Source organism: Lepidothrix coronata, unplaced genomic scaffold, assembly GCF_001604755.1.
Source record: "Lepidothrix coronata isolate B3197 unplaced genomic scaffold, Lepidothrix_coronata-1.0 Scaffold98, whole genome shotgun sequence".
Classification (NCBI taxonomy): Eukaryota; Metazoa; Chordata; class Aves; order Passeriformes; family Pipridae; genus Lepidothrix; species Lepidothrix coronata.
The window spans coordinates 487,346-500,794 of NW_016690278.1; the positions used below are offsets into that span (position 1 = coordinate 487,346).

General features: G+C 41.8%; 1 protein-coding gene across 2 annotated transcripts in view; it reads left to right on the top strand.

Annotated features, from left to right (window-relative positions):
- LOC108500984 (neuronal acetylcholine receptor subunit alpha-7-like) overlaps positions 1-11,717 on the top strand; it is a 60,803-nt gene extending 49,086 nt beyond the window's left edge. For both annotated transcript variants that reach the window (XM_017822445.1, XM_017822446.1), the window contains exons 9-10: positions 5,103-5,212; positions 10,678-11,717. In XM_017822445.1, coding sequence (XP_017677934.1) covers positions 5,103-5,212; positions 10,678-11,199 — 632 coding nt within the window. In that variant the 3' untranslated portion in view covers positions 11,200-11,717. The remainder of the gene's footprint in view (positions 1-5,102; positions 5,213-10,677) is intronic.
- The last annotated feature ends 1,732 nt before the right edge of the window (positions 11,718-13,449 follow it).

The following is a 13,449-nucleotide window of genomic DNA, read 5'->3' on the forward strand; positions in this document are numbered from 1 at the left end:
AGTCACAGATTGTTTTAAGTTACAAACATAAGGCATTAGTGGTTCTAACTAGAGAGAGAAAATTAGATTAATCTCCTGTTACACTTTCTGTCATCTTCCTATATGTTCTCAGCTGATGCCATTTCACTTTACCCTGTCTTTTTTTGAGTTTTTGGAATATTTTCCCCCCCCTCCCTTACATGGTTCTGCCTGGTACCTTGCTGATGTCAGGACCCTGCTCAATCTCTTCCACAAAACACAAATTCTCATTCTCAGCAGCTCTTACAGTTTCATGTCCCATGATCAGTGGTGCTTTTCCCAAAGCCAAGAATCTTGAATGCCTTTTTAATCAGGGGGGAGGGAGGGGGGGCAGCAGGGGGGGAAGGAAAGGAAAAAAAGAAGAGTTTTACTTTTCAAATACCCAGTTCTATTCTTTGAAAACATGTGGGAGAAGAGTTTGAAAACACTGTGAAAATGCTGCCTCTGTTTCCTCTACAAGTACCATAATCAACAGGCAGACACAGAGTCCAATCCTGAAATCTCTCACTCTTTTAAGACATCTCATGAGGGACCATCTAGACTGGGATGATGCTTTTCACTTTCTCCTGTCATAGGGAGCTCATGGGGCACAAGGTGTGTCTGCCACAACTAATCTCAACAATGCAGAAAATTGTTTTCCTGCCTATGTGCTCCTCTGTCATTCTTTGCTGTTTGTGTACAACAGTAACTCCACAACAGAATTTCTCCTCTATCTTTTAACTTTCTTGGTCTCTGAGTAACTCTGCGATTGCCAGTTGTAGACTGCCACAGCAGCTGCCCAGCACCAGGCCTGATCCCTGCCATAGGAGCACAGAAGAGTACTTGGAAGCCCCCCAGTAACCTCCACAGGCTTCAGTTCATTAACCTCGACCGTTTCCAGAAGGAAGAGCAATGAATATTTCATTCTGAGGTCACAAGAAGCACAAAGCACTCGGAAAGGCTGAAATTACTTGACTTAGTGCAGCTCTAAAATAGTCCATCATTTCACAGGCAAAACCTGGCATTTCCTGCAAAGACGGGATGGAAACAAGAACACCAGTGGGAGGAGTCCAACTTGAGCAATGTGGATAACTGCACACAACACTCTCCTTCCCCCGCTATTTCCCAGGAACAAGACTGCAACTGGTCACAGTGGAGATGCTCTGCCTTTCCTGTGATTGACGTTCACAAGGATATGATAACTGATTTCTCAGTTAGTGTTCAGTGATAAAATCAACAAGGCAAAGCATCCATCTGGAATCATCTTGCCCCTCCTCAAGATTCTGTTTTATTTACCTTGTTCCTAAGTAGTCCTTGAAGTTAATCCAGTTCCACTTCAGCAGTGTGTCTTCAAAAACATCAAAGAACGGTGCTGAATGCCCTTCAAGTTATAAATTGCAAGTCATTGTTACCCTTTTGATATAGGTGACGTCAGAATATGCCTGCAAGAACAAATAGCTGTTCTTGCTGACTTTTTAGAAGACCTTACTGATTATCTGTGCTTTTATTAAATCTATATTTGCTAAGACAACAGTATCATCTTATGATAGTGCTGAGACAGAGGCTGACAACTCCCAAATGTTAAACAGCTGTCCATATATTATGTTATATCATTCCTCCTTTGCCAAATAAAGGGAAGAAGATCAATTGTAGAAGAGCAAATATTTCATACTGTTTTAAGGAAATGAATCAAGCATCCAAAACAGCCTTTCTGTTCATGTACAACTGCTGAAGAAAGCATCAAACACATTCTAAAACATATGAAGAGCAGCGAGAAGTGACCAGTACACACTTCAGTATCCCTGAGGAATGGTGCTGTGTAAGTCAGCGATATCAAGGGACTCCAAACACAGGTCTTCTGGTCCATTTTCCTGGCCTGTGGAAGCTGTCCAGGGCAGAGTGCAAATGAGCTACTTCCCCTCCAGAATGTGTCCGTCGCTTACCAGCTGTGCCTCAGAGCATCTGACTTAACAGTAGCCAGGTCCCTGGTCTTTCAAATGCACTCCAGTCCAGCATGGCTGTTCCTGACACACTTCCCAGAGTGAAATAATTTGTTAAAGACTCCAAGTTGACCCAGTAACCAGGAGTAACAAGTAGGACACAGAGACATTTTTAGTGAGAGTTGCTGACCATTTCCCCCCTGCAGTTTAAATGAAACGGCTTCTTTGCAAAATCAGATTTGTATTTATCCCTGCCAACAGACACACATGGGGATAGGATTTCTTGAGAACAACAACTTCAAAGCCCCAAATGGATAAGTGCTATAGGACTTACGATGGACTCTAAAATACTGTCAAAAAAAGTCTGGTGACTAGGCAAGAGCTGCTGCTTGGGAGACCTAAGCACATCTTTTCCTCTATTACTTATCTCCCCTTGCAACATCTAACAGGAGAGCATTCTATTTCTTTGCTCAGCAACATCGGGGGAGACCCAGAAATAGAGTTCACTAATTCATGGCAGTGGGGGGCTAGGGCAGAGTGAGTGAAGACTACAGTCCTTTGGCTCCAAGGAGGAGTGTTATCTGTGAACATTCCAGCTTGATCCTTTCAGCAGCAGGGCTTCTCTGCTCACAGGGTTGCTGGAGAAGTTTGGGTCATGGTCATATCAGAGGGGGTGCTAGAGGTGAACAGGGACAGCAGCCCTTTTAGCTGTCACCAAGTGATGAGTTTGACCTTGCTGGTGTGGGGGCTAAAGACTGCCAGGAACAGAGATGCCAAGCCAGCAGAGTGGAGAAAGATTAACCCATGATTTTAGGTGCATGGAAGACAGCACAGGAGTCTTCCTCAGCAGTTCTCATCACTGCTGCAGGAAGACCATGTTTTTGTGCTCCCAGGACAGAAAGGATGTAGGATTAAACCCTGAAAGGAAAGATCAGAAAATGCTGAGTAGGTATGGATACCATTTCAGAGCCAGGAACATTTTGCCTGGTGGACATACCCCCTCAGTTCTGGGGCCTTTCCTTTCCTTACCAGGGAACCGCCACTGAGTCCAGACTCAGGGTCTTGATCATCCCTACCTGGCTGTATGTTCTAAGGACAGTTATGTTTTCAATCAGAGACCCATGGACACATGACTTAGCAATTCCTTTTTGATCAAAGGCGATTTGGTCTACATCCTCTTGTCACAGAAAAGAAGACAACAGCCGTCATCGTATCTCCAACCAGAGATGTGAAAGACTAACTCTGCCAGTCATTGCTACCTTCTTCCTCCCCCCCTTTCCCCGTTGGTTCTTCAGGGCTGGCAAAATCCAGTCTTAGAGTAGGTCTGGGCATTTCCAGGACGTTATGATTTGTCTCTCTGAAATGAATGCAGCACCTGCACTTACTTGGGGGCCATAAACCTTTCTGCTGAATTTCACAGATATCTTGTGACATTTGATTGCCTGACAGTAACATACAGGGCTGAATTACTATGCCCTATGTCCTCCATCCTTACTTCCCAACTGAAAACTTCACTGCACCTTGAGGAGAAGCACCCCACCTCACCCCCTCAAAATGCACATGATGCACACCCGGACTCTTTCTTGATTATTACCAGGCAAAACCATAACACATCTTTCTTTATGGGTCCACAGCTCCCCTGTAGTTCCCACTCTATTCCTCAGAGAACTGTTTTCCATTTACTAGCAGGTCTACACAGCAGTTCACTGACCTCTGCTAGGTTTACAGCATAAAAAAAAAACAAACAGGAGTGTCAATTCCTCTGCTGATCATTGGCTGGGATCTTGAGTCAGATAACAACAGATTGTTTCCAAGTTTAACCAGGTGACTAATTTTCCAAGGACATGTGAAAAATCTTAGCCAAAGACATTTTAAACGGACCACTTCAGGCCATTGAAGTCTGGTGGCATCAAAATGCATGGAGTATAAGGAAGTTATTTAGTGACTCATAGCAGTAATTAAACCAATGATATCAACACTACTGTGTTTCTGTTGCATGGGGCATGTAATAGCTTCCCTGAAACCTGAGTTCCTGCTCTGCTCTGCTTCTGCCTGCTTGTTGACTCTCTTCTCTCATGAATAAGCACAACAAAGACCTTTAAATTCAACTCACCCTTGGGAGTATTCTTCTAATCTAGATACATAATTCATTTTGCCATGGAAAAGCCATGTCTTCCTCTTGAAGCAATTGCAGCATTGGTTTCAGGAAGGCCCAAGAACCTCATTATTATGAACAAGCTTTTTGCTGCTGAAGCAGTGAGATTTGGTATTCAGAAATACAGACCGAACAAAACTTGCCTTGGAGCTTGTACTGAATGTTTGACTTTTCCTGTAAACTGCAGAAGGGAGGGCTGGGAGTGGGAAGAGGCTGTAGTCTGGGGCAGTGTGACATTCTCTCCCACAATGTACCATCCTATCAGCCAACAGTAATGCTCCCTGGTATTTTGCCACTGAAACCTTCAAATGTCATTATCCCTGTGGGTAATTCTTCTTTACACTCCAGTACATCAACCTCACTCCTGGCACAACAAAGCCGTACTGCCACTTAGGAGATATGGCTTCAAGTCTCAGTTCTGGCATTCAAGATCCTGATTTCTTTCCTGCAGAGAAGATTTGAATTTAGTGCTCAAGAAAGGTGTGGTGTGCTTTCATAGGAACCAGAAGAAGTGGTCTTGAGGGCAAAGAGGAGTAACGAAAAATATGCCCAACCACTTGTGAATAGTAGTGGGACAAAGGTGGAGAACTGGTGACACTTTCTGAAGGGATCCAGTGGCACCACGAGGACAGCATCTCCCTCCAGCACCTCTGCTTGTAGAATGGGAGATCCAGGACTGGGGATGCTGTTCAGTAGGTGTTGTCAGCTCAAATTCTCACTGCCTAGGCACCAGGCATGGAGCTGTCCTTACCATGGGTCTCTACATTCCTCTCTGGGGCCAAAACCAAGCAGTTTTCCCTCTTCCCTCACTGGAGAGGAGTGAGCTGAGCAGATACACTGGAAACCTCAAAGGCCTCAAATGCTCCAGTGTAGCAGTTCAGAGAAGAGGGTGGGTGTTTGGACGTGATGCAGCACTTCTCGAATGTAGATCTCAAGGCATGGCCAAGGAATGCTATTTGTTTTTTGTTTGGACTTTCCTCTCCTTAACCAGGTCCTCCTTTTCCTTGCAGCTCAGTATTTCGCCAGCATCATGGTCATCGTTGGTCTGTCTGTGGTGGTAACAGTGCTGGTTCTGCAGTTTCACCATCACGACCCCCAGGCAGGAAAGATGCCCAAATGGGTAAGCAGCTTTGGTGGTAAATATTCAACAGGCTCCTACTGAAAGAAAAAAAATAAAATCTAAAAGCTATAGTAAATTTTTTATAGGTGAGGGACGGCATTTGTTCTCCACTAATATGAACAGTAAGCTATAGAGAGCATATTTGATACTTATGTTTGCTAATGGAGTTAAAGAACAAAAACATACTAAATTTACTTTTCCATTAAAAACAGTCTTTCTTATTTGGGTTTTCTGTTTACATTTACAACGTAGTGGTTGAGTCGTGACAAAGTAATTTTGCTCAGCACCCACTTTGCAAGTGCTAATCCCGTGGGCACCACCTTTGATTTCTTATCCAGCAGACACTGGATAAGAAATATCCAGTACTGACGAAATGTGACATTTCAAAGCGCTAAACAAACACCAGTCTCTACTGGGCAGTTTGTCTGCTGCCATCTGATCCACTCTCACTGCATTAGCATGTGGGCCGTCTTTTCTCTACAGACTTCTCTACAGACAGCAGCAGACTTTGTTAGCCCAGTGAGGTCTGGCACCAACACCAGCTGGCTTTCAATAGGAATGTTTCCTTCAGATTTTCAAGTTAAAGGAAAATGATGCTTTTTTTCCTCCCCTCTCCTTTTCCTAATTGATTTTAGAATAGGCAAGTTGTGCTTTGTAATTATAAAATGTAAAAGAATGAAAGCAGAAGCAGATACAAAGAGTCACAGTCAGCTCTCTACCACCCTGGTTTCACTGAGGTCTGGTTGTACAGCATCCTCTGGTATCTCATTCACCACATTTGTCATGCCAGACAATTATCCTGACATGATGTTGAGCATCACATGGTTACCAATGTCAGTCCAAGCACAGAACAGCTTTCTAATTTAGCCTCTCTTAAAATAAACTGCTGCTTCAATGCATTTTTTTTTTAAAGTCCAATAACAATGAAGCATGCTCACAATTATTTCTCAAAGTGCTGTATTATTTAAAATCCTCTTTAGTTTCAAGACATCAGAGCGTGTGAATTCTGGAAGAACCTGCATGTAAGCAAAATCTGAGGGCACAAATCTGGGCAAACATGCTTCAGATGTCTAAATGTTCAGGGTATGCAGCAGTGTAAGAGCCCCCATAGAAAATTTTATTGGCTTGTCTGCCTTTTGAAGAACGTAGACACAATGGCTCATGTGTCTCACAGGCCCTGCAAGTCAGCTCCTTCTCTCTACCAGTTTCTTAGTTTCTCATCTTGAAACACAGCGTACAACAAATTCTCGCTCTGGAGGAACCTTGTTCAGTGGCCTCACAGCTGAACTGGCACACATTACAAAACATGCCATCAGGAAGCCAAGACTGTGGAAAGCATTACTGGGAAGCACAGATGATAGACTGTAAAAGCTGTAGACCAGACAAGTTGACAGGACTGAGGGATCTCAAGAGGAAAAGGGTGAATTCCAAGTGTGTAGGGAAGAGGCTGACCCCACAACAGTAGGTAATTGTCCTCTGTGAGATACAGACAAGGCTCAGTCGTTGGGATTCATGGCAAAGTCTCCTTTTTTTTCCCTTTTAGTTTCCCCCGTCCACCTGTGTAAGGTGTTTCTTACAGAGACACCTTGAAAGACTTTTGCCTCATAAAACCCAGGAATCTAAGATAGCCAACTTCAGAAAGAAGGAAATTTTTTACATAAAACTTGTTTTCTGCATTTTCAGTACCAGCAGCTATCTTTACCGTCTACGTACTCCCCACAATATCCTCATCCTGACAGAGCCAAACATCAGTTTATGGCAAAACTCTAACCCTGATTAATTGGATATTGTTACAAGATTGTTCTCACCTGCTGCTTAAATGGATTAGCTGCTGGAGTAAGTTGCAAGGGAAGGCATTGGATCTTTGAGCTTACGTGGGAGAAGCTGCAGACCCAGAAGATTTGACTGGACAGGTTGCCTAAACACCTGCTTTCTAAAGTATTTACAGTTGAGGATCTTCTTTTCCCTGCACGCCTTTCAAAGTCTCTGTGCTTGGCCTTTGCACCAGAAGAGGGAGGAGGGTGCCTGTTAGTGTTTAGCCTCTCTGTAGGTGTTCACTTCTTCCCTTATTTTGCTGCTGAGAATTGTGCCTTCCTTTCTATTAATTTTTGGTGACTTACTAAAGCCAGCTTTTTCCAAGACAGGAGTTCAAATCCAAGGTGTTCAGTCAAGGCGTTTGTTGGCTACTCAGCTGAGAAGTGAGAGCTGCTGGCTGATTGACACTTTTGACAATGTCTGCTGAGACAACATGGAAAAGAGCACTGAAGAAGGCCCAGCTACTGAGCAGTTTGGAAGTGAATAACATCAGCCCAAATGACCTTTCTCTACTGACAACCAAGACTATTGCATAGGAAAGAGAGATGGAGAGACCAAGAACTGAGAGAAGAAAGAGTTTTGAGGGAAAAAGCAAGAGCACTCCAGCTCTTTGCTGTGCCTAAGTCAGGTTCACTAGGCTTTGGACTTTCCTTTTGATGTGCTTCAAACCTGGACATGTTCAGGTTTGCTCAGGTGCTGATGCCCCTTATCAAGAGAGGTTTAATTGGAGACTGTCTCCTCTGGACCAGGCCAGGCAGGTGACTGTGATGGGAACCACCAGTGCAGCTGTATTTTGGTTAGGGGAGGACTGTAGTGGAGAAGCTCACAGCCCTGTTAGGCTGCTGACCTCTGAAGGCAGCTGTATCTGTGTCCTTCCTTCATAGAAACCCTGATATGACAGTACAGGTGAGAGTATAAATTCATATCATCATATCCAGTCTGTTCTCCAGCAACCCGTGTGCTGCAGCTGTCTCCTCAGTTAATTGGTACGACAAGAACAGATTGTGCCTAAATGTCTGTTTTCAAGGAAATAGAGCATTTGAAAATCCAAGCATATTAAAAGCTGTGTTGCTGTCTTCTGAGTATTTATTTTTCTGTGGAAAATGTGTTTGACTGTAGTTATAAATGTAATTCCCCTAAGGAGTAAAAACTCTGAAGAAAAAGCAGTATTCCTGTATCAGAGGAATTCTTTTTTTCAACTCATATCTCCTTCCAGAGCTAAGGCAGACACATTCACATTTTCTAATAAGAAAGTTGTCTGACATTGTATTTTGGAATTACACAGTCCTGGAGAATTAATTTCTCTCTTCCCTTTGGCACTGGCACTGCTGACATATTGCTAGCAATTAAGACCTTTATCTTGTTCCATTTTGTGCTGTTTTGTTTCCATGAGTAGTCAGAGTACATTGTAATTAGGTAAGTTCAGTTAAATGCAGGATCAGCTTTTTTAAGCTGCAACACTGTAGGTTTCTATTTGTCAGTGGTGACTACGGAGGAAATAATAAACTATTTAAAGATGTCAGTGAAAACAAAATAATATAAATAACAGGAAAACAGTCTTTCTGGACTGTCATAGTTTGAACCCAGCTGGCAACTAAGTACCACACAGCCACTTGCTCATACTTCACCTTCCCTTCCTGGTGGGGATGAAAATTGGGAAAAAAACAACACTTCATGGGTTGAGATAAGAACAGTTTAATAATTGAAACAGAATAAGATGTAATAATATTACTGATATTACTACTACTACTACTACTACTAATAATAATAATAATAGTAGCGAAAACATCAAGGAAGGAAGAGAAAGAGAGGAATAAAATGCCCCATACAGTTGCTCAACACTTGCTGGCTGATGCCTAGCCTGTCTCTGAGCAGCAATCAACAGCTGCCAGCCAACTTCCCAGAGTTCATATCCCTTTGGAATATCCCTTTGGTTGGTTCAGGTCAGCAGTCCAAGCCATTGCTCCCTCATGGCATCATGTGCATCTGCTCACTGGCAGAGCACAGGAAACTGAAAAGTCCCTGACTCAGGCTAAGCACTACTCACCAACAACTAAAATATCGGTGTGTTATCAACATTATTCTCATACTGAATTCAAAATACAGCATTGTACTAGTTACTAGGAAGAAAATTAATTCTATTCCAGCCAAAATCAGGATAATGATGAAGAATAAAAGATTCATTAGAGGGAGAGAAGCAGAATGGCTCACAGGGAATGGCACAGGGCTGTGACACAGAACAGCTCACACTGCAGAATTAAAAAAAAAAAAGGTGTAACTGCCTTCCACTGGTCATTGGTTTTGGCTTTTGCTATTATTATTTTTCCCATTTGTGTTTATAATGCTTCCTCCTTTCTGAAATTATGCTTGTCATTACAGCAGCAACTGAAAGTGCTAACTGTAATTTTCCCATTCCTGTGTCTGTACTGTGAAAACGTAGGGGTCATCTTATCCTGCATGTCCAACGATTTTGGAGGCAAATTGTGGTCCCAGGTCAAATATGACCAAAGTAACTGGAGCAGGATTACACAGGGAGTCCTGGGCCAAGGCTCTGAAGTGAAACCAGAGACCACGTCTGTTGTCTCCTGGAGATCAGATTATTTGACTTGCAACCAGGATGATAAAGTCATTAAAGAGGCCTGGCTGCATGGAGGGTCTTTCATGAGCACATTGCAAATGTCCATGCTGTACACATAACACCAGGAGGACTTTCTAATTACAAGATTTTACAGATTTAGTTTGTTGCTCTTCACATAAGATGTTACTGGTTCCGCATCCTTTTTACTGCCTTTCACAGTTAACAATGTTACCAACAGGAATTCTAGCAGGCTTAGATTTCAGACAAAACACCTGAAGATCATTTCACTGGGAAAAAATTCTGGATGCACTCTCCAGAGTTAGCTCGTTTGATGACCTTGACAAGAAACATATGAGGCACAATCTGCCATGTACAGTTTAGGGCAGTCTCATCATGCACCAGCGCACAGGGAAATGACAGAAATTAACAGCAGCATTCAGATTTGGAACTGCTAAATTTAATTGATTTACTCTTTTTTAAAAGCACCTCCTGTATTATGTGGTTAAACTCTTCAAAGGGGTATAAATGGCTTCCCCCCCCCAAAAAAAAAAAAAAACAACAAAAAAACCCCAAAAGCCAATCAAAGCTTTTTTATTTAGAATAAACAACAGAAATGGGGGCAGGGAATGTGCTAGAATTAGTTGTTACTCTGCTGTAAAGGGGTTTTTTTTCAGCAGAATCTAAATATTGGCCCCCCAAAATATTTAAGTGTATCTCTTTCCTTACAATCTGAGAAATGTTTCAAAACTATACAGCCAATTTTGTACTCGCTGCTCAATTGCAGAGATCTGGGATTGTTTGCTAAAGATGAGACTTCAAGAACCATTCTGTAAAGTAAGATTTTACATCTCTCTTGCTCTATAATGTAATTGGGTGTTGAACACCTCTATGCTCAAAACAGATCCAGAAAAAGGCCATCCTTGGTAAGAAACTAGACCCTCAAAAAACAGCATAAATCCATCAGTGTTTCTAAAAGACAGTACAGACTAACCACGATAGTCACAAAATGTTTCAAAAACTTCTAAAATGCTGAAAAGTCCCCTGCATTTCTGCCCTGGTAACTCTCTTTCAGGTCCGTGTCATCCTGCTGAACTGGTGTGCTTGGTTTCTACGAATGAAAAAACCCGGGGAAAATATAAAGCCCCTCTCTTGCAAATACAGCTATTCCAAGCACAACCTGAGTGTGAACAGCATGGAGGTGAACGTCCTGCCCGGGCACCAGTCCAGCAATGGCAACTCCATCTACAGCTACCACGCGATGGACAGCCCGTGCTGCCCCCAGAAGAACGACCTCGGCAGCAAGACCGGCAAGATTACTTGCCCCTTAGCAGAAGACATCGAGCTCATTCAAAAGAAAGCTCTAATGGATACTATCCCAGTGATCGTGAAGATCCTGGAGGAAGTTCAGTTCATAGCAACGCGATTCAGGAAACAGGACGAGGGCGAAGAGATCTGCAGCGAGTGGAAGTTTGCGGCTGCCGTGATAGACAGATTGTGCCTGGTTGCATTTACCCTTTTCGCCATCATTTGCACATTTACAATACTCATGTCTGCTCCAAATTTTATAGAAGCTGTTTCAAAGGATTTTGCGTGAGGTTTTCAAAGATGAGTGTGATAATCTGAAAGTGAATATTGCCAGTAATTTTGCTCGATAATTTAAATCAAATAGAGAAGTGTACTTATATGTGCTAAAATACACTGAAGGGGATGAAAATAATTTCAGGACATAATTATTCCTGATGTTAGTGATTGTAGTTACTGAATAGTAATCATATTGAACTCCGTTACTTATTTCATAGATTAGTGCCACGTGTAATTATGTCATGATCTGTGACAAGTGGTAGACAAAAATTCAAATCTACAATGTATTTGTTACAAGCTAACACTCGTATCAATGTGTTACTATGAATTTTTGAACTTTCAAATACTGTTAAATTAACTTAAATGTTCATTGATGACTACAAGTTTTGCAGAATTTTGTTGTTTTCAGGATATTCGTGTTTTATCATTTTTGTTTGGTGTGGTTGTGACATGCACTTATCAGATTTGAAAGACCTATCTCCACAGTCTCATGATGCTGTATATTGTACATGAAAATAAACCATCATCATATTAGCTCATCCCAGCAGAGTGACTGGAATGTTTTCCTGGTAAAAACATTAGCAGAATGTATCTTTCCCAAAAAAATAATTTATTTTTTTTTTAATTAGGGAATACTGATTGTGACATTGGAAGGAAAACTTGTTCTCCATGCTGACAATAATTTATATCATTAACAGTGCCTTTTTAGCTGTCTCACTGCTGAATTGTTTCTGTCACCTTGAAACTCTACTTAATTTAAAATAACTCTGATCTCTTGGAAGACAGTTGGCAACCTAATATTGACTACCTATGCACAATTAGGGCAAAATCTTGGGTCTGCATAATATGTAGGAAACTGTCCACTGATTTAATTGGGCTCAGATTTCATATTGAGTCTACACTACCAAAGTAGTATTTTCTGAAAATTCTATTAGTACAGTATCCTTTCCAATTTGGTTGGTAGGCACTGTTAAAAGGAGTGTATAAAAGACTGATTTTATTTTCCTAAACTTTCATGTATCAATTTTTATTATCTATTTGCTGTCCCTGGGTACTCTCTAATAATAATACATATATTAATAAAACATAATTGAATCATGCCACTTCCTGGAATATAAGGGGGAAAAAAAGCACTATTCTCAGCAGCAGCTTCTTTCCACTCACTACTGTGGGTGGGAATGACACCTCTGTTGGTGTGATTTTATTTTCCCTACTGACCACAGCAGAGCTGCAAAAGTACATGATCTGATGCAGACACCTTTCCTCTTGGAGTAACACAGCACTTCTCTGAATGTTCACTAGAAGAAAATAACAACCTATTATCTTCTCTGTCTGCCTTTCAACTTCCTATTCTCCCAGTGTTACAGTAAAGAACTAACTTTTCCCCTCTCTGTGTGATGGGATCCTTCCCACCATCAGTGTCAGAGGGAAAGAAGATGATCATGGTGCTATTAGTCAACAGAGAGTGCTTCCATCTAAAAGATGATGGTGAAGCTGGTAGTTCTACAGACTGAAGCAATATGCTACTATTTCTTTAAGGATAAGGTACCCAAACTTTTCCTCTGTGGCCTTCATTAGGTGGTGACAGCTCACTTGGAACAGAGACTTCACCGTCATGAATGTTACCTCTGTAACTGTAAGATTAGATCATCACACCGGTGAATTTGTTGCACTGCTTGGAGTTATGTTCAGAAAAACACCTAAGGAGGTTTACCTGAGAACGTCCTGACTACAGTGACCTGTTTTATATTTCACTTAACTTTTATGGTTCAATTTTAGGTGCAGGTCCAAGTGGTAAAAATGGCTTGTGGTAAAAATGGCTTATGCTAAAAGCCTCTACTGAAAATTCTGTCCAGGTTTCAGAGAGATCTTTTTCTTCACAGGGGCATCAGTGCTCTAAGTAGCTCTTTCCAAGCCTGCAGGAGAAAACTCTCATGATATATGGTTGTTTCTCCTGCCTATTTTGTTGCTTCTGCTTACAAAATTGTCCTTGCTGAGGTACCAAATGTAATTCAAGGGGGCTTTGCCTAATAGAAATATCTCAATGAACAGCAGAATTAGTCTGGGCGTTAGTTGTACCTGGCTTCTCTCTTGGACAACAGCTGAAATGCTCATTTCATTTATTCCTTTAGTTATGTGGGCAACCAATCAATAAAAAGCCTAAATATCCAATTACTTCTGCAACTTGTGTTGCAGGGTGGTTAATGAACTTTAGAGCACTTGTTCAAGGATCACTAATATTTTTGCTTGAAAAGCATTTTTG